Raw genomic sequence first — 27,803 nt, forward strand, 5'->3', positions numbered from 1 at the left:
GGATAGCTATGCTGCTAATCTGGAATCAATCAATTTTAGATTAAAATTTAAATTTAGAAATACAAAAAAAAGGAATCGAAAACCAAGAAAAAAAATCACAGTATACATTTCGAAGGAAATTGTAAAAAATAAAAATTTTTAAACAACAAAAAAAAATTGAAATTACAAATTCGACCTGAATTTTTTGTTTTGTTTTGTTTTCATTTTAATATTCAATGGACAATTTGATTGTTGCCGGTCTCCTGATATTTTGTGTATGAATGACCGAATTTTTTTTTTGTTATGTATAGTGTATATTGATTTTGCTGTATACGAGAAAAAAAAGCCATTTTTATACAAGACCTATGACCTATGGCCATGTATATTTGACATATATAAATATGTCATGGAGATTGCATTGAACATAAACAAAACAAAAACAAAAAAACAGCAATAACAATAATAATAAATGATGCATCAAAAAAAAAAAAAAAAAAAAAATTAAAATGGCATGTTATATAATAAGAATGACAATCAAAGAGCTTCTGGCATATAAAAGAAGAAAGAGTCAGAGACAGAGAGAGAGAGAGAGAGAAGGAAATGGTAATGCCATTAAGCTAGGTTTACCAAATATTCAATAAAACAATAATGATGATGATGATGATTATTATTATGATTTGTGTGTGTGTAACTCCCATAATGATAATAATAAAAAAATGTTTATAAATAACATTTTCCACTTCTTCTTTTGCTTTTGTATACAACAATAACGTAATGTATATAACCTATGGGCATTAGAAAATTTTAATTCAACTTTCACCCTTTTTATTCATATTTAAAATGTTTCGAAACATCTATTTTAATATGTTCCATCATTATTGTCGTTTTTTTGGTCATGGTAATATATATCAAATGATAAATTCTCTCTCTCTCTCTCTCTCTCTCTCTCTCTCTCTCTCTCTCTCTCTCTCTCTCTCTCTCTCTCTCTCTCTCTCTCTCTCTCTCTCTCTCTCTCTCTCTCTCTCTCTCTCTCTCTCTCTCTCTCTCTCTCTCTCTCTCTCTCTCTCTCTCTCTCTCTCTCTTCAATGAATTTTAATGACATATCTATCCAAAATCTACCAGCTATTGTTATCATATCATATCAAACGACAACAACAAGTCTATAATATATAAAAATATATCATAATCATCACCAAAGTTGGGTAAAAGAACATTTGCGGTTAGACAGATACAAAAGATGTTGATGATATCGTTGTTTTTTTTGTTGGATTTAAAAAAAACAGACCTTTTTTTTATTTTCGCCAGTGGTTGATGATCGTAATCTCGATCAGGATCATGTTTATTTATTTGTGTGTTGATATCTCGACCATATCAATGTGTTTGTTGATGTTGTTAATCTGACACACACACACACATATAAATTTCAAAACGAAATCCACGAAATTGGAATCTGTAAAAAAAATGAATGGAATATTATATCGTTTGATGGTGATGAATGGCAAAAATGAAATGAAATTAAAATAAAAATAAAAAATCTCGACCAACATTCAACAATAGCCAAATCCATATATTTTGAAATCAAAAGTTTTTTGTTGTTGTTTTTGTTACGATCATCTTATTCAGTATTATTAGAAATAAACGATACAATATCCTCATTTTTTTCATCATAGAAGATTTTTAGAAAATTTTTCGACAAAAATAAAATCAAAAAAAAAATGAAAATCGTCTTTTTTATTCGTTGTCACTATTATGAATTTTTCATTTCTTTAGAATTCATAAAAAAATTGAAACCATTTTTATAATTGTATTCGTGTGTATGTCAAAATAACCCGAAATGATATTTGGATATCTATGTTATGTGATTGCCATTTTATTGCCAAAAAAAAAAAGTTTTTCATTTTATGCATTTTCATAAATGCAATCGTGAATGCATTCTAACGACCATTTCAATGATGATGATGATGATGACGGGCATGATAATCTTTTGAAGCCTCCCATATTTACCCACAAAATGCAAAACAAAAATCCATTTGTTGTTGTTGTTCAAAATGATTTTTCCCTACAATTATTATTCAATAAGATTGAAATAGAAAAAAATATATATTCAAACAAAATGTGGTTATAGCATTGATAAATGATAATAATTAACATAACCAAATCGATTTTTTTTCCACATTAGGAGACAAACAAATTTCACTAGCCACATGGATCATTATGATGATGATGATGAATGCGGATGATAATCTAAACACATTTCTTATATGTAAATGTTGATATAATAATCATCATTGATTTATTCGTATAGATTTGTTTCCTTTTGTAGAGTGAGGAGATAATAATAATAATTTCCGTTACAAGTTATTTCGTGAAGGTGATGATGATCGAATTGATCAATAGTTTTGAAATAGTTTCGATCGTGTTGCATGTTCACTATTCATGATGTTTATTATGATTATATGATGATGATGATGATGATGATGAAAAACACGTTGTTACCTGCAGACCGTATTGAACCTGTTGTTGATGTAAAAAAAACATGAATTTAAATGAAACATTAACATTTGCATATTATTATTATTATCATAATCTTTCCATTATAGAAGTGATGACAAAAGAGGTTTAACGAATTACCTTTTTTTATGAACATATAGCTATAGCTAATAATAATTATTTTCTTTATGTTTGATTAAAGTTATGTATTCACATACAACAACAATGAATGAAATTTTCTTATATAACACGTAACAGGTGGATTTTAGATCTTTTCTTTATTACTAAAAGTTTTTTTTTTCAATTATTTTCGAATAAAATCCGATTATAAATGAATGTACAAATGTTTTTTTTTTAATATCACAGACATCTTGATTGTCATTTGAATCAAAGTTGGATTGATCTGAAAGTGTTATTATTATTATTATCTGAAATAAATGTTCTTTCTTTTTTCTTTTTCTTATCTATCATTTCTTACTTTTCTTTATCTCAATGATCTCATCTTCATTGATTTACAATCATCAATGCAATTCTGGCTGAAAATAACATTGTTATCGTTTGTTTTATTTTTTGTTGGCCAGACATTCATCAAGTTTTCTTTTCTTTTTTTTTTGTTCTTTCTTAAAATTTCTATCGAGATTAATGTGTCGTCAATTCATTGTTAAACTACATATGTGAGAAAATGAAAAGAAATTAGAGATCAGATCGAAATGTTTGTATGAATGAATCAATCGATTTAGCATCATCATTATTATTATTATTATGATCATTTGAAATGTGCTTCCGATCTGAACAATAACAACAACAACAACAACAACTAAAGATCTGATTTCGTTTCCTGGCAAATCATTTTGATTTAACGCGTATTTTTTTATATATATATTGTAAATAACTTCTATACCTATGAATGTGTAATAGTAATCAAAATCGTAATCACCATCAAGATGGTGATCATCATCATCATTATCGTTGTGTTACTATTATTATCCTTGTTTTTTTTCCACTGGTCATGCATTTGAAAATGGACTTGGAAGTTGTATATCTGTCAGATACTATAGTTACAATCTGGTGTACAGATGATAAGTTGTTTTTGTTGTTGTTGTTGTTGGATGTGAATTGTGCAAAGCAAAACTGCGTATAATTCGTAATTTCACATTTCAAATGTGTCTGTATATGTATCTTCAATTGTAATAAGTATAAGTATAACCTATCCATATAATAATAATAATAATCATGATTGAAATGACAAAATGTCAGAATTTTCAGTAAAAAAAAATGACTGAAAAAAAAATTTTTAAATAAAATCTAGCTCAATTTCAAACAAATCATTGATATCTTTATCAATCGAATGATATAAATAATAAGAATAAAATAATGGTGATGATGATGATGATAAATGTCGATTATTGCTATCATTACCTATTATTACAGATATAGAATTTTCAACATTCAATCAATTTTATTCTTATACACACATACACACACACACACACCATCCAATGCTGATGATGTTGATTGATTTCAATCTTTATTGATGATCGATTGATTTTTTTTGAATTGGAGGATAAAATTACCGATGTTAACGTATACAATTGTTGTTGTTGTCGTAGTATGCCGTTGATAGGATGGAATTCTGTCACATTTGATAAAAAAAAGCAAAGAAAAAACCGGCTTCACCTATTTACGGGCTCTTTTACAATTCGCATTTTCTAATGTTCTAACATTTTTATAGATATATTTTACGTTGGATTTTTTTTCTTTGTTTTTGCTTTATTACGAAGTCGATGACTGACTATTTTTGGCTATCATCATCATTTGATGATGATAGCGATGATGATGATGATGATGATGAAAACCTAGAATAAAACAGACTAGTAGCCCATAGGTAGTCATCGACATTAAATCATTGAAAGTAATACATGTGTGTGTGTATGTGGATACACTCTCAATCATCATCTTGATGATGATGATGATAATAATAATGATTATTAATAATAGAATACAATGATGATGATGATAATAATAATCATCGCCTTTGTCATCACATCCTTTGATTTTTCTCATCATCATTAATATGAAGAAAAAAATAAAATAAAAATGTTTGAATCAGAATATATCGAATAAAGTCGACAAAAAAAAAATTTAATTTTCACAAATGGTAGAATTTCTTGAATTTCATTTCATTTATTCCATCATGAAATTTGAATGCTATATAATCGTTGATTTACATTTTCTCTAATGCGATTTTTATTATTTCCTTTTTCTCTCTCTCTCCATCTTTACTGTTAACCCACCGTATGTTTGAAGCACAAACCACACACACAGACACAGACATCAGATTGTAGAAAATTAAAAGGAAACAACAACAACAACATTGGATAACGGAAAAAGATATTTTTAATTTCACTTAAATGAATGGCATTGTTTACATCTCATTCATTCATTCATTCATCCTCGGTCGACCATTTGTCAATCTATCCATTAAAAAAAAACTGGACATTTTCGAAGGATTTTTTTTCCCATTTTTTTCAATGTTTTAACAATTGTCATACGTTCATACCAAATTGCCCAGGTTCCAATTTAAATATTTTTTTTGTTTTTTTTTATTTTATTTTTCGTAAAACAAACAATTTTATTTCTTATTTTTGAATATACACAAACACACACGCACACACCGTAATTTTTTTTTCGGAACACAATTGCAAATGTTAAATTAAAGGATGAATATAAAGAAAAAAAAAGTTTGAAGTTTTGATGGACATTATAGAAACAAGTAAAAAAAAACAAATAATAATAATAAAAAAACTAGCCAAATTTTCATTATTTTAACATTCAAGACATTGCAAGTTGCAATTCGTCAAGAAGACAAACCCATTGCTTTTTTTACCTCTGGCTTTTTTTTCGTTGTTGTTGTTGTTGTTGTTCAGCGGATATAATTTGTTTGATGCCGAAAAAAACCGGATAGTGAAATTTCATTATCTTTTGGGTGAAAGTTTTAACACACACACACACACACACACGCATGCATACATTTTTGTTTTGCTTTGTTTAGTTTGTTTGTTTGTTCGTGCTTCATACATGTTCGATGTTCCAATTTTTTTTTTCATCTTTTCATATTTATACTGCCAAAAAAAACATCTTTGAATCGTCAAGATGTTTTTTTTTCGAGTGTTCATATTTTTCACATGTGAAAACAAATAAATAGCAAAAAAAAAATTAAAAATTCTAATCAAACATGATGAATATTTGTTGTTTGCTAAATATTGATTCAAAATGCAATGCTCAATGTTGTATGGATTTGATCATAAATCAAATTCATCATAACATACAAACTTAATCAGTGAATAAATTTTTGATTTTTTTTATTTGTTTCTCAAATGCGATTTCTCACAGGATATTAAGTGTGTGTGTGTGTTTGCAAACACAATCGATTTATAAATTTCGTACTGACCGTATTTGGACTAATGCTCATAAGCTTAAATAATACTCAATATATATTTGTTGTTGTTGTCAAATATTGAGAATTATAATAAGGATCAATAAGGATTTCCTGGTTATGACATAAAAATAAACAAATAAAAACAAAGATACTTGAGAACATGGAATTTTTTTTCTTTACAATTGATTTTATTATTGATTGGAAAAAAAAAACTTTTATTCATTTGTCATTCATGATAATGATTAAGATGGATAAAACAAATATATGAATGAAACAGAAATCAATTTCAGGAAAAGTTTGTCTAATCAACAACAACAAAATAAAAACAAAACAATCAAAAAGACGATGTAAACGACTTTATGTAATTGGATTGTTGTTCCATCATCATCATCATCATCATCATCAATAACAACTTTTATTAATAATTTTCATTCATAATCATGTGATTCAAATCAACTATGTAACGATGGTGGTCCAACAACAAATAACAAATATTTGGAATCAAATGAAAAAAAAATGAAATGAAAATATGATCATCGTCATCATAATCTCTGTGGTGGATCTCTTTGAATGTGAATGAAATTTCATGCAGACAGACAAATTGATCTGTTTCTATTTGTATGATCGATTTGATTGTGATGATTAAAATCAATTGTTTATATCAAAAAAAAAGACATAAATTTTTTTTTCCAATTATTGATTTTACTATATGGTTTCTCTATATAGTTTTTATGTTTAACATATTTTTCGTAATACATAATCCTAGATCGTAAATTTTTTTTTTTTGATTTATTGCTAAAATAGAATTGTTAAAAGGCGTTGTCAAACCGTAAATAGAATAGCAAAAACAGGGAGCCATTTGTCATTTATTTATTCTGTTTTGATGAAATCCTATTACAAAACCAACATATATATGATTTTAATTCTATTAAAATAATTTAATAGAATTTTTTTTTATTCAAATCTATGAAATATATTTGAAGATTTAGAGTCAAAGATTATTAAATTAAATTGGACTATAAACTCTACTTTCACACGATTACACAGACACACACATTTAATTGAATATATTGAAATTTTCTTGGTGTGATGATCATCATCAATACAAACACACACACAAAATATTACCACCGATAACATATGATCATTTCCTGTATTGCTATATGAATAAAACAACTCTATGACACGCACACACACACACAGAACTATAGATGATACATAAAAAAAATCATGTCTAAATTTGTTCAACAACAACGAGACAATGAAATGAGACTAATGATTCCCACGCGCATTCAATTTTTAAGAAAAGAAATGAAAATTTCAGTTTTCAAGACAGCCATCATCATCATACAACCAAGACAAACAACAACAGCAACGATGATGATAACGATCCAGATAATAGAAATTATCATCATCATAGCAACCACCAAAACGGCAATGACACAACAAACAAGAAGAAAAAAAAATTCGAAATTGAAAATATTTGTGTATGCCAATTATGTTATACGTTTCGGAGTTCAAATTAAAATTGTGTGATCCACCAGAAAATCATTGTTTGGGCCAACCACACACACACACACACACACGCCAACGCAAACAAACATAAATATTCCTATCACTCTCATTGTGTTTGTGTGTGGGAGTTTGACGAATTTGATGAAAATTTTTTTCAATCATCAAAATACACCATTTGGAAAAAAAATCAATATTTTTTTCACAAATATTTTGTCATTTGTCATTTGTTTGAATGAAATGAAATGAAATAGATTCGAATCATCAAGAACAAAAAGAATCAAATCAACCATAGAATCATTCAACCATGTTTGAAAAAAAAACCTGTGAGCACAAAAGACGTAAGACAAATTTTTTTTTGGCCATCATGACAATAATATACGAGCATTAAATGAAGAGCCGATTGAAATTTTTCACGAAACTAAAATCAATTTACCAAAGAGAATAAATTTCAATGTTCATATATTGAATATAATTGATACGATGATGCACTTCATTCGATTGTATTTGGAATTTTATTCCTAATAATCACATATTAATGTACGCGTATCGAATACTAGCCATTAATTTTGATCTATCGATCAATCAATCAATCATTCGACCAACCTGTTTGAAATTAAAATTAAGCTCGATATCAATAACCAGAAAAATATGATTCAATTCGATGACCAATTATCATATGGCCATCATAACAGCAACAGCAACAACAACAACAATTTGATTACAACAAAGATGATATTAATAGACTGAATGGATGAAATGCATAGAACCAAATTATCAAGATTGAAGGCAAATTGTAATGAAAAAAAATACCAAAATCTTTATCGAAGGTTCAATTTCTTTAAAAACATTGTTCTGATTGAACAATCATTTTTTTAATCATCATTTTTTTCCTACATAAAATGATTTGGAAAGATGATGAAGAAAACGAAAATTAGGCTAAAGGAAAATTGTGCAAATTGATGAATAATAGAAACAAAAACTATATGAAAAAAAAATTCCATTTTCCTTGTTCCACCACCACAAAAACATATTTTCTATCATACGCATAATGAACATGGCTAATTAGCCAGCTCAAAGTTTTATTATTCAATCACATATTGTTGCTACAGCCAACAACAGCATATAACCAAATAGAATGTCTAGACTATTTTGACTACACAAATAATTTTTTGATGTTTGATGAAAAGGACGAATGGTAAACTTCCCTGATAATGTCAATCATCATCATCATCATAATGGTCGAATATTTTTGATGATGATAAACTAAATAATGACCACAACAAATAATGAAAAAAAAACAAAGAGCACTAAAGATTTATCCAAACGCATTTTTTTCATTCAAAATAATATATACATTTAAATTATAATCATCGCTTATTTGTCTCAAATAATTGAAATAAATTCATTACCCGGTTACGAATAAGCCATTCGAAAAAAGACTTCCTGAAATTCCAAGGTTTTAAATTTGAATGATCCGTTTACTTTTACATTCACTTTTGTTCATTGATGGTAAAAATCCATAACAAATACAAGCTACATGTGGTGGTCTTAAAAATTGACAACGCCCAACTTTATAACCAAGTTCTTGACATCTTCTATTACACCATCTTTGAATACATTTTGCTGGTGGCTGAGGGTGTGGCGGCGTAGGATAAGTCCAAGGCTCTGGGTCATTGGGATTTTTCAAAAGAAATTAATTTCATTTAATTGTTTTATATATTGTATATGAATTATAATTTTCAAAATGATGATTTACTTGTCGTCGTTGTCGTTGTTGTTGTTGTTGTTTTTTTTTCATAACGACCCGTAGTTTTACATTTTATCGATCCTAGCCAAAAACAAAATGAGAATCATGATAGTCATAATGAAATGTTTTTTGCAGAAATCCATTCAGAAATTACTAACCATTGAATATTAGAAAAATGAAAAAAATTATAATAACATGAATTGATTTTTGATTCATAATTATAAAATGATAAGATCAATGTCGATTTATTGATTGAATGTCAGCATTGCTTGATATTTATATACCCTACGGAAAATAATCAATCGATGCCATTTATCCATTTATGGTTCATTAATATTATATTCGATCAATCATTATTGATTGATATTTTTGTGCATAAATTTTTTCCATCTAAATATGAAAAAGTCAAATGTTTTTTTCATTCCATTCATGATGATTATCTCATTATCGCATATTTTTTTTGGCACAATGATCGAGTTTTAATTTTCATTTTGATTAGAGAAAAAAAAATCTGAATAATAATAATCTTGACCGATTACCCAAAACATTTTTTTTTCTTGTCTGTTTCACATACAAATATTATTATTTCATATTTTGTATCCCAAAAATAATTTTTTTTTGCTATGAAATATGATTAAGATATTATTTATTTCCAATGATTCATCTGGATATATTTATAAAGGAAAAAATCAAACATCTGGATCTACTTTTTTAGATTTCAATCAATCAGTAAATAATAATGATGTTTATCTCGAAACATTTGATTGAATTTACTAATTAATCTATCATGAAACATCATGAGGTTATCATATTCGAATGTTGTTGTTGTTGTTTTTTTTCTGTTTGTTGATCATATCATATATGATGACGATGTTTCTTATATAATTATGTGATATCGGTAGCCGGAACAAAAGATAATTCATCAATTGTTTTGTTATTGTTGTTGTTGTTATTTATTCTACTTATGTATCATGTTTGATCTACTGTGTAAATGTTTTGTTGTTGTTGTTGTTGTTGTTGTTGTCATCTGTTAGCTGATCTCTTGGATTGAGGAAGAAAGTATTATTCCTTAATAATTATTATATTGTTATTAAGCCCTAAAGAACATCGACACATATGCTGTAGTATGCTACATACAACAGCATTTCTTGGTTCCTGGATCATTTGATAATGATGATTATGATGTCATTTCAATGAAATGAAAAACTCAAAATTCATGTGGTGTCTAATCATCACACACACACACACACACTCACGCATATGTTTGTAACATACGTCAATCATCAATGATTATGATTGCCTTGAAGAAAACAACAACATTATATGTGGCGAAGTGTGTTTCTCATTAATAGATTGGGATTATCTTAATTGTAATTCAGTTAACATATTTTTTTCATATCATAAAGATAAAGATTCATTCAACATTCACTATATAAGAAAACCTTTATCATCAATCCTTTTTTTTGCCATTTTATCATCATTTTATAATTTACTTCTCATCATCATCATCATCGAATGATTTATTCATTTCAATTAGCTAATCACATTAGATTTCTGGTCACATAGATGAAATTCAATATGTACAATTTTTAGATGAAAATAATGATTAAACAAAATGAAAATGGTAAACATCAATCAAAAGATAAAAGAAGTACAACAAAAATGAATTGAAATTGAATTTTTTTTTAAATTTCTTGCCAAGTGATAAAGCCAAGTTATAATTTTTTCTCATTGTTATTATTATTATTCAGGCCACTCATGTGAACAATATCATCGTAGGTGATAAATTGTATTTATATTTTCAAAAAAAAAGAATTAGATCAGTTTTATTGTGTTGTTTTGTATCGATTTTACTTGATTTTACTTTTTGTTCCATGCACTTGTCAATTGTTCATAAATGTAAAATGAAAATTTAATTAGATTTAAAATTTATTCAAAATATGAATGAGAAAACCATGAATTAGTTTGCCTGATGAGGCGCTTTGTCAATCATTTGTCAATGATTGTTATTCATCGATTGAGATTGTGATCAATACGATTCAATACCATTGGTCATTTGGCCAATTCTCCAACAACAATTGATGTTAAAATTCGATTAATCAAAAAAAAAAATGACAAACGATCCTCCTCTCTCCCGATTTCACATGTGATCAAAGATTGAATGAAAATGAAAAAAAAGGTCAATTGGTCAATATTTTTTTCAAGTTAAATGTTATGGTAATTTTTTTATCATATTTTTTTTGTCTCGAACCATTGTCATCGAGAATGATTTTTTTTTTTGTATTTGTGTGTGCGTGTGTGTTGTCCATATTACCACATTGTATTGTCTCTGTTTTCTTTTTTTTTCAATCGAAACGGATTTCCATTTGCATCACAATTCTATTCATTATCATTCAAAAAAAATGTGATTATAAAAAACTCAATATTGCTGATTACTTTTCCATCACATCTATTCATTCATACAATCAATCAATCATTCGATCGATCGATCGATCCATTCATCCATCCATCCATGCATCGTATGCTTCTGTGTTCTCAATCATCGATTGTCAATTGTATATATTGATTCTTGTGTGTGTTTGATTATTATAACACAATAAAACTATTTGACCCTTTCAAAATTTTGGATAGAAAAAACTTTTGATTTTTTTTTCTCTTAAACATTCTGTCATACTGACATTATTTCATTTTTTTCCTCTTCTCCATATGGCCATATTTTGTAATCCGTTCAAAAAAAAAAATTTTTTTGTTTCGTGACTTATGCACCACCATCATTTTATTATTGATTGGAATTTTTTTTTTCATTTTCATGTTTCATTCCCCATTATCACCAACAAGCCATGTATGTGAACGACGATAATCTTTTGAATATTTAGCCATTTAAAATATTTTTTGCCTAATAGATCAACATCACGAATCCAATTTTCTAAAAAAAAAAAAATAAAATAAATAAAGTCGTTTTTATCAGTTCAATTATCAAATGTCAAAAAAAAAAAATTATTTGTTATTATTTATCATCAATTCAAAAGGTTATTTAAATTTTCAAACATAATTTTTTTCCAAAGTTACAGATAAATACCAATATATAAATAAATGATGATGATCAGAATATTTGGCAAAAGAAAAAAAAAACATCAATTCAATCATCATTTGAAAAATTCAACTTTTCAACCAATAATCAATGAAACAATAGAAATTTTTTTTTTCTTTTGCAATTACCAGCATTTTTTGTTTTCCAGTTAATTTTTTCATGTACACAATGTGGCCATAAATTATAAGAGAATCTATTACGAAAACTGAAGATGAAATGAAAATTGCCCACGTATAAAGATCATAATCATAATGATGATTATGATGATGATGATGGTTACCACTTCAATCTATCAATTTGGTGATCCATTTTTGTTGTTTTTTCTCATCTAAATCATTTTTTTTTCTGGGAAAAAATTTTTGTTTTTTCTGCTTTGATTTACTTGAATTCATCAATTATTTTCTCTTACTACTATTTGATTGAGCGTTTATTTCAAATTGTTTAGCTTTACTTTCAACTTTAATTAAATCTATTACATACGAAATGCTAAAAACTAAGGAGGAAAACTATGAAATCCAGGAACGGATGTTTAAACAGTATCACCCAATCACTATAATAGTAATAATAATAGGCCAAATGATAATGGTTGACCAGGTGTACCGAAAAAATAAAATAAAATCAAAGTAATGTTTGTTGTTATTGTTTGTGTTTGATCATCATAATCATCATAATCATGGACACAAAAAAAATAAAATAAAATGACCCAATTTATGAACGAGAAATAAATAAATATACAAGAAATTTTGCTTCCGCAGCAATATTCCAGAACAAACAAACAAACAAACAAAAAAACAAATGTTCCAACAACAATAATAACCCGGTGCTTTCGATTTCATCATTCAATTATATATATTTTATTTAATTTGAATGAATTGAAAAAAAACGAAATTAGTATCTTTGTGAAAATTTTTATTTTTCATCTCCCCCCCCAGTGTTTTTGTCATCTGTTTTCTCGACAAAAAAAAAATAAAGATTTATTTGCTGGAAAAAAAAATCTCGCTAAAAGGGATTTCGAAAATATAATGTATGATGATTTTATCTTGTAACGACGACAATAACAAAAAAAAACAAGTCGTTCGAAGCCATTGAACGAAAATGAGAAAAAAATCCTTGACTCTTTTTCAAGATTGGTGTTGTGGCAAAAAAAAACAATTTTTGTTACAAGTTTTTAGATTTTATCCAGAAGCAAAAAAAAATGGCAAATAAAAATTATTTTTTATTTAGATCGGGGGCGTGTTTCATTTCTTTTTCTTCTTCTTCTTCTTCTCCGATCAATGTCCCGTTAGCGATGACAATAAATCGTCAACATCATTAAATCCTTTTTACAGGTACAGATTTAAAAACCTACTTGAACGATCACGTTTCGCGTTGTTTACAAATCCATCATTCAAAAAAAAAAACGAAAAAAAATCCTAGTATGGTAAATTTAACTTATGAATTTTCCAATTATCCATTTATCATATGTTTTTTTTTTATTACAAGAAAATTATTATTATGCTTTGAAAAAAATATCTCATTATTTAATCATATATTGAATTACTGAATATCAAATAACATGAATGATTTTTTCCCGCTCAAATATGGATGAAAATTTTCGAAACACTTTTCAAACTATTCGATTCTCAATATCGATAGTATCGTCTATTACTTTTTTTTTTGTTTATGTATCCATATGATATGATGATTAAACATTGACTTTCATTGCGCGAAAAGGATATTCGATTTTTTTTTGTCGTATATATGAATCTGGATTTAATTCACAATGGTTTGCTCGATTTTCTTCATTTTTAAAATGTAATTTATGACAATGAAATTTTTCAAAATAATAATACTATTAATTGCTGTCTAATTATCCAGGTAACTTCAACGGAATGTCATTTTTCGTAACTAACGTTGGTGAAAATTTTATAAAAATTTTGTCACCATATTTGAATAGTCATTGTTGTTTAACGACTGGTCATTATCATGCTCGCTCACTATGGACAACTAAACCTTTTCATTATGTTCAAAAACAACAAGAAAATTACTACGATATTCTTGGATTGAAACGAGATTGTTCACAAGATCAAATTCGTACGGCCTATTTGGATTTGTGTAAAAAATTCCATCCAGATAAATCAGCTAAAAACAATGCCAGTGAACAACAAATAATCAAAGATACTGCCCGTTTTCAAAAGATCAACGAAGCTTATAATTGTCTCTGTAAAACGGACACTCGTAATCAATATGATTTGTCACTTAACTTTGGCCTTGGTGACAATCCATTCATAAAAAGGCCAACAAAAGGATATTATTATCATCATCCCCCTCCAATGAATCATAATGACCCGTATCATCATCGCTATTATAATCATCAATCACCATTCAGTGATCGTGCCACTTACAATTATTACAATCATATTCGCCGTGAAACCATGCGTCAAGAGCATGAAAGATATTCACAATTTCATCGTGAAATGTTTGGTTCTAAATTTACTGGTTTTATGCTGTTGACCTTGGTTATAACGACTATATTACAGGTTTGTTTTTATGTTGAAAAATTTTATTTTTCTTAAAAAATCAGTTGAATTTTTTTAGGCAAAATTACAAGTGATGTAAATTTTTTTTTACTATGGATCATTAATTTCCCTTTCATTCTTTTTCTTTTTTTTTCAATCAGGGCATTAATATTTTGTTGAATTATGAAATGTATGAGATCAATATGAAAAAACGATATGATGACATCACCAATATTTATAAAGAGTAATTTATGATTGAATAATTTATTTTCATATTTACATTCATTTCTTATTCAAAGTCCTATGAATGTTCGTGTCCGATATCAAAAAAAAAAAAAAAAAAAAAGAAAGATTTACATCACTTTAATTTTTGTCTATCTTTAGATTTTCAATTGATTATTTTTGTTTCAACAAATACTTATCAAATTTTATATCTTTAATTTATTTCAAATAGATTAGATTTTATATTTTATGGAAAGAAAGTGTGAAAAATAGACGTTCAATAATAATGGAAGATTTGAATAATACAATATCGGCCACGAACAAACATGGACTACGATCACGAATGTATGAATAGATTTTTTTGTTTTTGTTTTGTAAAATAAGAAAACAAACTAATATAATTTTTTTTTCTTTTTGATTATATCATAGGCATCTACAGCGAAATGTTATCGATCAGAAACAAGATAAAAAAACATGATTAATATCTACTGTTTTGTTAGTTGTATGAAAGATTTTTTTTTTGTAACAAATTGAAAATGAAAAAACAACAATTGTGATAATATATTTGTGTGTTTCACTTTTTTTTGTAATTTCACTAAAATAATTGAAATATAATAATTTATAAAATAAATATATAAAATTAGATTGAATTTTTTATTTAGTTTTGTTCGTTTTATTATAATCATCACTGTCGTCGTCGTCGTCGTCGTTGTCGTTGTCATGTTTTTTATCCTTTGTTTTATTATTGTTGACATCATTTCTTACATTTTCAATAGCCGATTGGAATCGTATTCCTTGTTCTGATTGAACTGATCGTAGATAAACTGGTATTTTTTCTATATATCCACGACTACCATCCAGATCATCGTCATCATATTCTTCAATAATTTCAAAACTATCAATATATTCTCGAAGATTTTGGATCTCTTCTTCAAGCACATTCGAATAGAAATATGCTTTGGCCAGATCTCTTTGTAGCATTTTCTTCTTTTTCTTCAATTTTTCAATCTGTCTTTCATGTGGTGCACGAATGGCTGTTATAATAGCATGTACCACACGTAATACACGCCATACTCGAAGAATAATCAATAGATAAAGATATTTTTTCATTTTATGATCTAAAAATACGATATCCAAACCAAACGAAACCATAACGATCAATGCATCCAATGCGATTTCCAAATGCAAAAAATATTTATATCCTTCGGAGTAAAGACGAACCAAAAGTTCTACATTAAACAAGAACAATATGAAAATCGAAGTCAAATGGAAAACATTTTCAACATTGTGCAACAGGTGGGCAGAATGTTCACAATCGGAAAGATGGCGATCATGAGCACTAATACCATGACCAGGCTCATGTCCATGTCCAGAAACGTTTGATTCATGTCCACCATGTTCGACTATAGGTTGTACAGTTGTTGTTTGAAGTAATGGCCCAATCGTTGATGAAACAATTGCATTCGCCACTTGTTTTGCTGCTTCTTGATGTCCGTGTGGACAATCTTCATTCTGAAACAATCTTAATTCGATGATCATTTCACCCAATACCATGACACAATCCAAAATAATCAATACAACCATTAAAATTTGAAAATTATAAGTATTCATTACTGAACGTAATTTAGCCTTAAAACTTGGTTCATCATCCGGAATGTCCGACAATAGCCGATGTGCGCTAGCAATGTGTTTGTTGGTATACAAACCACGTTTCGGTGGTTCCGGACTTTCTTTTTTCTCCATATCAATCGGAACGTCGTCCGGTTGTTTTTTAGTAAGTTTCTCATATTGTTGTTGCTGATGTTTCTTGTGGACCAAAGATGTATAACTTTTCCCGATGGATTGTTTCTGTTGTGGACTTAAATGATTCAAACGATACATACTAGTTGTACGAGAGCCATAACGATTTAATCGCTGTAGACTTTGTTGCGATGGATATGGCGGTCTTCGTATTCGTCTGTTGCTTAAACGACCTGTTGATCCATGTGTAGGGCCATCACCGGCTGTATTCTTGTCGAACCGTACCGAATGTCCGGTCATTATTCCAAATTATTCGCCTAAGACGATAACACATCCACGGGCATATAAACACAAAAGCAAATTAATGTTTTTTTTCTATGAACATAATAAAGTCACCAGATAAAAAAAGGATTTATCCTTTCTTGATCAAGGAGGTTTTATATTTAGCTAATATTGAGGGGCAAAAATGTTAAAAATTAATGTTCAATAGGTGGAAAAATTGATCAATTAATTAATGCCGATTCATGTTTTTCTTTCAGTAAAAAATTCAATTTTTTTATTTCTCTTTCTTTTTCTGTCTCTATACATTGGTTACAACAACAACGGTGAACGGAATCGATATAATAATAATAATGATTGATATGGTTTTTGAAAAAAATCCCCTTATTGAATGTATTTAACCTTGATAAATTAATTTTGTATACCGTATTATATGATGAAATTGAAAAGATGATCTATTAATATTGATTTTTGATTAAATTCAAATTGTTGATTATATTATTATTATGGCTTATGGATTTCTCCTAAGAAAAGAATCTGTCCAGATAAATTATGGCGAATAAATAAAACAAATGGATGATTGAATTTATAAACGGATGCTGGTTGTAATGACATTTTAACGAAACCAACATAAGTTGAGGCTGCTGCTTCAGTTCCATCTTCATTGATATCGATCAATGCTGTATGGCGAACATCATCGACGGCAATCGGCAAGTCTTCGCTGATTCCTGACAAATCGGCTCGTCCAAATTCAAAAATATTTACTAAACCCATATCTTTCAATGTTTCTTTCAAATTATATCGACCCATAATACGTAATTTAGGAAATATAATTGTTGCTTCACTATCATCTTCATTTAAACGACTAATGGCAGCTTCAACATACCAAGGATTCAATGCTTTACGAATGTACATAAGATTCGATGAAGTTGCATTTCGTGGTAGTATAGCAAACATGCTTACATCTTCACCTTCGTAAGGAAATTCCACCAAATCAGATTCCAATTCCGAAAGATAAGCTGTAGCTACCCTTCCTTGTCGTTTCATGTATAAAACATCAGTATATGTTTCATTATCCAAACCATAGAATAGTCCTGGTGCTGTTTGATTAGCAAGGAATCTATTTCTCCAATTTCCTTTAAAATATATAGCATTAATCAATGCCAATTGAGTTGTTCTTGCTGGTGGTTGACGAAGAAAGTTACGAATCATGCCATTTGTTCGCGCTGAACACCATTGATTAATAGTAGCCATTACCAATTCACTTTCGCTTATGAAATCAGCTTCCAATAATTCACTATCGAAATATCGTAGAATAGTTTCATTGAAATTTTCTCGTATACGATAATTTCTGTTGATCATCAATGCATTAGCCATCTTCAATGATATTGAATTTAATCCATTTTGATCCAGTGAAGCTAACTGTTCTATGGCTCTTAAGGCACGTTTGGCCACTTTTTCTTTATCATCGATATTAGCCATACGAAAACCAAGTACAGAATTGATTTGATCAAATGTTTCACCATTTGAACCTTGTTGAAGCATTGACATGATGATTGTTATGCTGAATGGTGATAGGAAAATATTATCTCGAATTTCTTGTCGTTCATTTTCTTGAGATCTTCTCTGTAGAACATTAAAACCAAAAGTATTGCTAGCCAATACAAATTCTTTTGGAACTACTGGTTCCGGATAGGAAATGACTGATGTAAATAATAGACAAAACGAAATCAAACAAAACCAAGACATTTTTAGAACAACGAAAAACAAACGAATGATGCTCAAGTTACGATGGTGATAATGAAATAAAAATCTAAGAGTAAAAGTTCAAAAATAAATGGTTGGTCATTTCTTTATATCGATGATAGAAGAAGACGAACAAAGTAGTATATATTTTCTTTATTTCCCTCCCTTATACATTTAACATTGCTCGAAAAAAACCGGAATAATTTTGGCTAGAATGTAAAATGTATTATATAATAACAAGAAACTAGAATTTATTCATATAAAAGTGGCAAAACATGAATTGACGAATTTAAAATTAATGACTAGTTTTCATTTTTCAAAGTGGATCCTTCACAGGCAAATATAAAGAAAACTTTTTATTCGATTCTTCACATTATCATAGATCTTTTTTCGGATTTTATCGGATCTTTGAATATCACCACGGGCACACACATATACACGCGTAAGCACACATACGCGAACATTGACCATTTAATCAAGGTCAAAAAATGAAAGAAAAACCAGTTTAGTGATTTTTGTGTGGACAAGTGGCAAAAACCTATTTACATCGACATTAATAAAAAAGAAACTACTTGGCTAGACTTTATACGTCATAAAATCTTCTATTAATAATGGATCGGAAATAAACCAAATTTTTATTTAAAAAAGGTTTTATTTTACAAAATTAAAATTTTAAAAAAACCATTGACAATTTTGATTGACGATTTCAATCACCAATTATATGATGACAATTTTGAGAAAAAATGCACAGAAAATGCACAGAAAAAGAGAGGGAGAGAGAGAGACTTAGATGATAATCTATTATCGTTTCAATTTTGTCAAATCATTTCATCTTTTTTTTTGGTAAATCGACCTTGTTCGATAGAATTAAAGGATGGATGGATGGAGGGTGAATTTGTTGTCGAAATAGAAAAACGAGAAAAAAACAACGTCGATCAGAAATAAAAGTTCGAAAGAAAAAAAATCCATTTCGACTCATATTTATCCAATCAATGGAAAATTATTGAAAAATAATAATAAAAATTCATTGAAATTAAAACGCCTGGAATATATATCTACTCTTTAAGAGGCTAAGGATGTCTGTAAACTGCGGAGAAGCTGAGCCGAAAATTCCTACTTATTTTCAGTACAAACCTAACTATTTGGTATGAGCTACTCAGTGTGTGTTGTGTGTGTGTGTGTCTGAGCATGCGGGAAAACTTTTGAATGCCGCTGAACAGTTCGTCCAGCTCAGAAGTAGAAGTCGCTTCCAAAGAAACGCATTCTGTGGTATGTAGCTTTGACAAAGCTTTTTTTTCATTGTTCTAGCTCAGCACACTTTGCTGCAGATTTTGCATCCAATAGATGGTGCAGTCATTCAATAGAACATAGAAAGAGTTCGAATTCGAATTTTTCGAATTGATTATTGTGATAATACATGTGGCACGTGATTTTCATTTTGTTTGCCTGTGTGAGTGTGTATTTGATGATGAAATCTTGCCTGAAGACTGTATTCATTGGAATGATTTTTTCTTTGTTTTTGTTCCCGTGATCTATGATCTACTCATCGTTTGGAATTTCGGTTATTTAACCTGATTATACCTAAAATACCAAATACCTGATAACTTTTTTCATTTAAAATAAAGAAAAGCATTTAAGATTCAATGTTGAGTGTCTTCATGCGATGAACCCACAAGGTTATCCTATAGGATCTATAGACACAAACTTGGATTAAACATTGGATCGATTATCATGTTCAGTCGCAATATTGAACCACAAAGTGGTTTGCTCAATGGCACGCGTTTATTTGTAAATAGACGCAGCATTGAAGCTCGAATATTGACAAGGAGGCTATGATTCATTTTGCAGCAAAACGATCGAGATCTTAAGCTACCATTTCGTGGACAATTTCCTGTCGTAAAAAAAGTCCATTTACACCAGTATTGCAACATGGAATGATTTATATTTGCAAAAATCCTAATAGGAAATTGAGGAAAATATCAACAATGACCACAGTATCTATACCAAAAATATCGTATTTCTTCAACTTTTTGATTAGCAATAATAATTATGCTGTTCGGTGTACGCAACTTTTTCAACGGTATCAGGTGCAATGCACAAGTGATGGCTGACCCTGCGGTACCAAACCGAAGGCCGGAAGCAACACGCCGTGCATAGAAACCCACCGTCAGGCACGAAGCGTTAAAATTGACACCTTTGACTGGATACCAAGCAACGCCTGGAATATATATAGTGTTTATATTTGTATGTTTGTGAGTGTGTTAAAGTGGGAGAGATGAAAAAATTTCTAATTTTTTTTTCATTTTGTACTAAACCAATTTTTTCATTGTATTTATGGGGGAGGAGAGGGTATTGGTAGAAGGTCGTTTTTTCAATCGAAAAACCTAATGATAAGATAATTTCTCGATAGTATTCATGATAATAAATATTCAATATTGTTTCGATTGATAGAAAATTTTTTTAAATTTTAAAGACCATTTTAACGGGATAAGTTGGTTGTATGCAGGGGCGTGTGTAGGGTGTTTTAGAAGAGTATATTATAAGAATATGCATTTGTAAAACATACATGTATACACACACACACATGCAGCCAAAAATTATACATACAAATATTTATAAAATAACTTTTTGTTTTGTTTTTTGTTGTTGTTGTTGTTGTTGTTGTTGTAAAGAATTCAACTTTTTCATCGATTTGTCTCTGTGTATGTACTTTCTCAATGAATACAGATGGTAAAGTTGATAAATCGGTATTTATTTATAAAGATTTTGTTTTTCGTTGTCATTCGCACGTTTCGCATAATTTTATAATTAAATATTATTAGATTTTTTTTTATTGATCGACTTTTTTCAAATATATTGCGCTATCCAACGGAATCCTTCACCATAGCCTTGTCGCCGTAACACTGAACACATGAACAATTCTAATGGTCTTCCGGGTAGTTCACTTTTGGCTATTTTAGCCTGCGGAACGAATAAAAACGAAATTATTATTAGTGATTGAGAAAAAAAATAATTTTTTGTTTTACTTTTCCAGTGGTTTGACCATTAAGGTTGAAATAACCACGAATTTCATCTTCACTTGCGGCACCCATTTTATCAATTTTGTTGCCCAATATCAAAACAGGACAATTGGATAATTGTTCATCACATAGTAAACTCTATTAATTAATCAATCATCAAATAATTAAGAGTGATAAGATTTTATTTATAAAAAAAATAAATTCTTACATCGAGTTCATATTTCGCTTCTGGAAAACGTTCACGATCGCAAGCATCAATAAGAAATACAATTGCATCTACAGCTGGAAAATAATCTTTCCATACACGACGAGCTTGTGAATGGCCACCTAAATCAAAGGTGGTGAAACGTATATTTCCGATCGATAATTCTTCTGATGCTAAATAAAGGAAAATGTATCAATAAAAATGTCAATAATAGATGAATAAAAATATCAACTACTTACTCGGATGTAACGTTGGTACATGTTGAGCCATACGATCATCTCTGAGCATATGTAACAATGTTGTTTTACCCGCATTGTCCAAACCAAGAAACAAAAGTTTACCACTTTTTTTCCAAAGGCCTAAATATGAAAATCCGAAAACGGGATGTTTTTTTTCAAAAAAAAGAAACAAATTTTAATCAATCACTCAATCAATCAATTATATTTCGATGATCAATAAAAAATTAATATACAAAACACATACACCAAACACACACACACACATTTGATATCAATAACAATATCAACAAGTTGACATGAGTGATTTTAATTATCTCGATTTTAATGTATGTTCATAGTGATGATGATAATTTCTAAACAGTTATTAACAAACTAAAAGTAAGAGAAATCTACGTCATAATATTTTAAATTTCGACAATTGTTGATTTTTTTTCATAATTTCAATGTACCCTGTATGGCAATTTTTATATTAAAATTTTTTCAATACAATTTCCGTAGTAATAATGCATGTATGTAATAAATGAACAAATTGACAACATACCGAGAAAACCGAGAACACCGGTGAAAAAATCCAATATGAACATAATTGTTTATTAAATGATGATTTGTTGTTGTTTGGTGTTTTATATATAATTCTTCCAATTATCAGGAGATTATTTTCGATTGAATAATAAAAAACAATCGATTAATTTATTCGCACAAGAAAAACAATGAGTTCAACAGGGAAAATCTTTGAAAAAGATTTAAATATAAAGAAAAAAAATTCAATTAATTGATTTAATTAAAAAAAAAGGAAATCTGATCGATTTGTATGAAGTTTTTTTTATAGATAAAAAATAACGAAACAAATAGCTGAAATGTAAGCTTTTTTCTTCATACAATATACATGAATTATTATATTTGTTTATAGATATTTACAAGGTGAAAAGCATTCAAGAACAAAGACGAAATTTGGCAATGAAATATAGAGAGAGATTAAAAATGTAAAATAAAATGATTATAAAGGAATGAAAAAAGTGATAAAGAATGAAACGGTAAGGCACACATTTATGAATAAAAAATTTGATTTTTGGAAATTCCAATTTTAATTATGAAATTCTTCATTAATCAAGCGGTACACATACCTTTGTTAGTGGAATTATTTCTGAATTTTGAAAGAAAAAAAAATTGATCTTGTAGTACGGTCTTTGAGTAATGGACCGATTTTTATCCATTCAATCGTATGATGATGACTATACCGATGATTTGCTGATGGTGATGATGGTGAGGGTGATGATGATGATGATGACGGCAACGCGTTGAGGACAATATCAGGCAATTGTAACGCTGATGTGGAAATGGAGTTATCAACATGGTTGCTACTACCACTAAGTTATAATTACAGAATTGTTATTTCGAACATTTTTTTTTTATTGCTACTACGATTTAATTTACCGGATCAAATTTAAGCTTTTATATTAACCACTACTTTAAATAAATCCATTCATAAATTCATAACAAGAGAAAATTATTTTTTTTAATAACGACATTTATGTATGATGTTTGTATAATATTCGGTGTATGAATTTGGCAAAAATCAAAAATTAAATATGCCATGTGATTGTTGTGAATTTTAATTTTTTTCAATTGTTTGAAAATAAATAAGAGAATCATGAATAGATTTTGTATTCAATTGAAAAATTCTATTGCTCACATCAATTCAACTTTGGTGAAAGATCTAAAAATTTTATCCGGGTCTCCGATCATCTTATATAATCCAAGTCGGCAAAAATGTCAAGCTGGACGTTATAAGGTTACATTGAAACGTAACCGTCCTTTAACCTATGAACAAGCAAATAAACCTAGCTATATTGGTGTTCGGAAAGGTTGGAATTCATGGAATACTAGTTCTTTGCCTGGCGTATCATTGACAAGCGAAGTTAGCATTGATGATGCTTTCATAAGAAAATTTATAGCTGGTACATGGCATCGCTTATTTCTAAGCGAAGTGATAATCAAACGTCGCGGTAATATGATTCATATTGGCGGTATTGTTAATCAGGCCATTCCAGTGCGAAAATATTATTGGCTCATCGGTTACACGGAAGAGTTATTGTCTCATCTATTAAAATGTCCGGTCAAGATTGATGTTCAAACAACAGCCGATCGTAATGCCCTTATTTATAAATACATTTAGATTTCAGATTTTTGTGTAAATAAAATCATAGATCAATTAATAAAATCTCAATTTATTCTTTAATTATACGAATGTTTGAAATATATGAATGTATGAATTATTTATTTCATTTGAAAATATTTGGTCAATTTTTCAGTGTCCCGAGCCATCATGGCAGCATTCAATCGAACCGTTTCGATTGATTGTTGAATCGAACGTTCCCAAGCTTGGACGGGATTCTTGCGAAAAAATTCTTCGATTTCATGAGCCATTTCTTCAGTTTGAAAATTTTCGGTCACAGATTTGACCAACAAATTGCCAAGGAATCCATTTTCATAACGATTTTTGAATAGTTCAAAATTGGCAAGGTAAAATTCCCAGGCAGCTCGACGAGCCACTGGATTACGGGCCACAGAGGCAACAACAAAAACGCTGTCTTGTGAACGTACCTTATCCTATGATTATACAAATATATTACTAGTTAAAATATAAAATTTTCCAATCATGAATCAAAACTTACGCTAATTGCAAATTTAAGGACACGATCAATAAATTCAGATTTTTTAACAGCACCTAATGATGATGCTAGTCGATTTTTTTCCTCTTGAAGATCGGTTTCATCGTAAAGCTTCATAAATTTATCCCAAATTTCTTCCGTACTTTGATGTGCCATAGCTCGGTATACAGCAGAACGAAGATCTGCCGGTATTGATTTGCGTTTAGTTACGTGATCATCAAAGGCTTCCTGACATTTTTTAATTATTTCAGGATATTCAAATGTAACCAAACGATTAATCAACAATGGACGAAGTAAAGTTTGCAGATATGGTTCTGCTGGTTTTGGATCCCAACCAATTTCTCCGAAAACTTTGTATGTGATTAAATTGCTACCGAATTGAACAAATTTTGGATGAAAATCATAACCATGAAGCAATTGATTATATTTGGCCATTATGATGCTTATTACTGTCCATACGGTATATTCACACTCATTACGGAATGAATCGATAGCTCGGAAAAGAACTTCCGAATTATTACGTCCAGCCAATGTCATCGAGTAGAGGTCATTGATCAAATTCAAACGATCGACTGGGTCTAATTTTTGTTGGCCAATACCTTCTTCAAAGAGACGAATAAATAGTTCTTCCGGTTGATATTGGACACGATATGTTGCCACAGCCGAAGGATTTAATTTTATCCATTCTTTTTGCAAATCAATAGTGTCATCAAGTTCAAGAAAATCGTTACGCTTTTCAAAAAGAATTTCGGATTTCGGTTTTTGAACATTATGGGCTGTGATTACTTGAACTGGTACTGCCCATAACAATGTCTTATCAGCATCAGACAAACGGCCATTAGAGTTGAATTTTTCCTGAGTGAGTTCCAATCGACGAGATCCTTGACAATTCACAGTAACAACGGGATAGCCTTTTTGCATAGTCCAGGTGGTCATCATACGACGCACAGGTTTTTGACTGGCCTCTTCCAAAGCATTCCACAAGTCTTCAGTTTGGGCATTTTTATAACTATGACGTGAGAGATACATTTTCATTCCTTTACGAAAAATTTCATCGCCAATATAATGATACAACATTCTAATGACGGAAGCTCCTTTTTCATAAGAAATAGTATCGAAAATTTCATCAACTTCTGATGGATGGCCAACAAGAATTTCGATAGGATGTGAATTATCCAATGAATCCAAATCCATCGCAGATAAGAATATATCAGAAACAAATTGTTTCCAGATATTAAATTCAGGAAATATATGATCCACACACAGAAATTCCATGAACATTGCAAAGCCTTCGTTTAGCCAAAGATCTGTTAGCAAAATAGTATAGTATTATATATATATATATTTATTACGGTTTAAGTTCAAAAACAAATATGGAATAGCTTACGTGTCCACCATTCCATTGTGACCAAATTGCCAAACCATTGATGAGACAATTCATGGGCAACAACCAATGAAATATTTTGTTTTTTGATCGTAGAAGTATTAGCTGGATCAACCAACAGACATTCTTCCCGATAGGTAATCAAACCCCAATTTTCCATAGCGCCACCATCAAAATCAGATAAGGCAATCAAATCCAATTTAATCAATGGATAAGGAATTTGAAAATAATCGGTCAAAAAATCCAAAGATCGAGCAGCAACATCTAAAGCAAAACGGCCTTGTTCTGATTTTTGTAAAGGTGTATACACTCTAACCAGAACACCATGTTTGGATCGAGTTTCAATGTAATCATATTCGCCAATAACGAATGCAACCAAATAGGTGGACATAATAGGAGTACGTTCAAATTTGACCACACGTCGTTTTTGTGAATCTCGAATTTCCTCTTTCATGGGCATATTGCTTAAAGCAACGATTTTGTCATCATTATCACCAGCCGGTATGATCAAGGTAATATCAAACGTAGCTTTATGTGCCGGTTCATCCCAACATGGAAAAGCCTGGCGAGCATAAGTTGACTCGAATTGAGTAACAGCAGACAAACGTTCTTTTCCATCTGGACCGATATAACGACTTATGTAGAATCCGTGTAATTGTTTATTAAATTCCCCGGTGAATTCCAAATTCAAGATTGCATTCATTCCAGGTTCCAATTTTTCATCCAATGATAAAGTCACAGTTTCTTCTTCAACATTGTACTTAATTTCTTTTATTTTGATTGCTATGACGAAGAAAAGAAAATATTAGTGAGATAATGCAAATGATTCAATATTGAATCTATTATCAAATCTACATACTTTTGTCATCCTTGGGCAATTTGACATTGCATTTTTCGGCACTGTTTTCCATTGTCAATTTATTGGAGTTCAAAACAATTTCAGAAGTCGATTCATTCACTTTAATATCAATTGATTCGGAGCCTTCAAATGACAATTTTTCAAAATTTGGTGCCAATCTTATCTGATAATTGATCGGAGTGATCAAACAAGGCAAACGTTTGAATGGTCGTTTATTTTCGGTAGCCATTTTTTTATTCGTACACAAATCGGAAAATGGACGATGAATAGAAACGTAAATTGATGATCGATAAATCTGAAAACTAGGAGAGAAAAATTGTTTTTCAGCTATGAAAATCCTAAGATGTGAATATAGACGGCTGGTAATTGTCACTGGGAAAAAAGACAAAATTGTTGATTCAAATCGGATTTGATAAACAAAACGAAGAACAAAAAATCTAATTGAGCATCGGTTAAAAAATTATGCCAGTTATAACTATCAGTAAAATTTTAATTTTTTCACTTACTTAATGAAGTTTTTTATATTTGTATTTTAAAAAAATTATTATAAAAAAGTTGTCAAAATCGAATTTGTCGACATTTATTGCTCGATGATAAGAAACAAAAAAAAAGTGAGGATGACTGAATGAGTGAAGCCATAGTCGACATGCTTTCATTACACATCCGTATGGCCACAAT

At 29.4% G+C, this 27,803-nt stretch overlaps 7 protein-coding genes across 11 annotated transcripts; 2 read left to right on the forward strand and 5 right to left on the reverse strand.

The window, feature by feature from the left end:
• Positions 1–8,330: 8,330 nt before the first annotated feature.
• On the reverse strand, positions 8,331–9,396 carry LOC142597349 (uncharacterized). The gene is made up of 3 exons (XM_075728849.1): positions 9,329–9,396; positions 9,180–9,251; positions 8,331–9,088 (listed from the first exon to the last, which is right to left on the reverse strand). The coding sequence occupies exons 1-3, from the start codon at positions 9,384–9,386 to the stop codon at positions 8,883–8,885; spliced, it is 336 nt and encodes a 111-aa protein (XP_075584964.1). The 5' UTR covers positions 9,387–9,396; the 3' UTR covers positions 8,331–8,882.
• A 4,531-nt stretch (positions 9,397–13,927) lies between these two features.
• On the forward strand, positions 13,928–15,631 carry LOC124495904 (uncharacterized). Of its 4 annotated transcripts, XR_006959319.2 has the most exons (5): positions 13,928–14,055; positions 14,119–14,780; positions 14,921–15,003; positions 15,214–15,326; positions 15,411–15,631. XR_006959319.2 is itself a non-coding variant. In XM_075735898.1 (4 exons), exons 2-4 carry the CDS (start codon positions 14,133–14,135, stop codon positions 15,245–15,247), a joined length of 765 nt encoding a protein of 254 aa, XP_075592013.1. In that variant the 5' UTR covers positions 13,928–14,055; positions 14,119–14,132; the 3' UTR covers positions 15,248–15,631. The 4 variants fall into 4 exon arrangements, 3 of the variants coding, with proteins under 3 accessions (XP_075592013.1, XP_046915312.2, XP_046915305.2); XM_075735898.1 differs by having other exon boundaries at positions 15,214–15,631; XM_047059356.2 differs by lacking the exon at positions 15,214–15,326.
• On the reverse strand, positions 15,542–17,150 carry LOC124495884 (uncharacterized). The gene has a single exon (XM_047059325.2). The coding sequence runs from the start codon at positions 17,019–17,021 to the stop codon at positions 15,636–15,638; it is 1,386 nt and encodes a 461-aa protein (XP_046915281.2). The 5' UTR covers positions 17,022–17,150; the 3' UTR covers positions 15,542–15,635.
• A 98-nt stretch (positions 17,151–17,248) lies between these two features.
• Positions 17,249–18,826, reverse strand: LOC124495895 (iripin-1). Its single transcript, XM_047059337.2, has one exon. The coding sequence runs from the start codon at positions 18,747–18,749 to the stop codon at positions 17,505–17,507; it is 1,245 nt and encodes a 414-aa protein (XP_046915293.1). The 5' UTR covers positions 18,750–18,826; the 3' UTR covers positions 17,249–17,504.
• A 2,358-nt stretch (positions 18,827–21,184) lies between these two features.
• On the reverse strand, positions 21,185–23,520 carry Sar1 (Secretion-associated Ras-related 1). Its single transcript, XM_047059371.2, has 6 exons — positions 23,335–23,520; positions 22,752–22,940; positions 22,211–22,330; positions 21,975–22,144; positions 21,773–21,904; positions 21,185–21,707 (listed from the first exon to the last, which is right to left on the reverse strand). The coding sequence occupies exons 2-6, from the start codon at positions 22,792–22,794 to the stop codon at positions 21,594–21,596; spliced, it is 579 nt and encodes a 192-aa protein (XP_046915327.1). The 5' UTR covers positions 22,795–22,940; positions 23,335–23,520; the 3' UTR covers positions 21,185–21,593.
• A 266-nt stretch (positions 23,521–23,786) lies between these two features.
• On the forward strand, positions 23,787–24,452 carry mRpS24 (mitochondrial ribosomal protein S24). The gene has a single exon (XM_047059392.2). It carries the CDS (start codon positions 23,862–23,864, stop codon positions 24,384–24,386), a length of 525 nt encoding a protein of 174 aa, XP_046915348.2. The 5' UTR covers positions 23,787–23,861; the 3' UTR covers positions 24,387–24,452.
• Psa (puromycin-sensitive aminopeptidase) lies at positions 24,423–27,757 on the reverse strand. 2 transcript variants are annotated; one of them, XM_047059277.2, is made up of 5 exons: positions 27,632–27,757; positions 27,126–27,562; positions 26,270–27,049; positions 24,886–26,189; positions 24,423–24,820 (listed from the first exon to the last, which is right to left on the reverse strand). In XM_047059277.2, exons 2-5 carry the CDS (start codon positions 27,352–27,354, stop codon positions 24,488–24,490), a joined length of 2,646 nt encoding a protein of 881 aa, XP_046915233.2. In that variant the 5' UTR covers positions 27,355–27,562; positions 27,632–27,757; the 3' UTR covers positions 24,423–24,487. The 2 variants fall into 2 exon arrangements, with proteins under 2 accessions (XP_046915233.2, XP_075592014.1); XM_075735899.1 differs by having other exon boundaries at positions 27,126–27,497; positions 27,632–27,738.
• Positions 27,758–27,803: the final 46 nt, after the last annotated feature.

This window comes from Dermatophagoides farinae, chromosome 2 (genome assembly GCF_024713945.1).
Source record: "Dermatophagoides farinae isolate YC_2012a chromosome 2, ASM2471394v1, whole genome shotgun sequence".
In the NCBI taxonomy this organism is placed as follows: Eukaryota; Metazoa; Arthropoda; class Arachnida; order Sarcoptiformes; family Pyroglyphidae; genus Dermatophagoides; species Dermatophagoides farinae.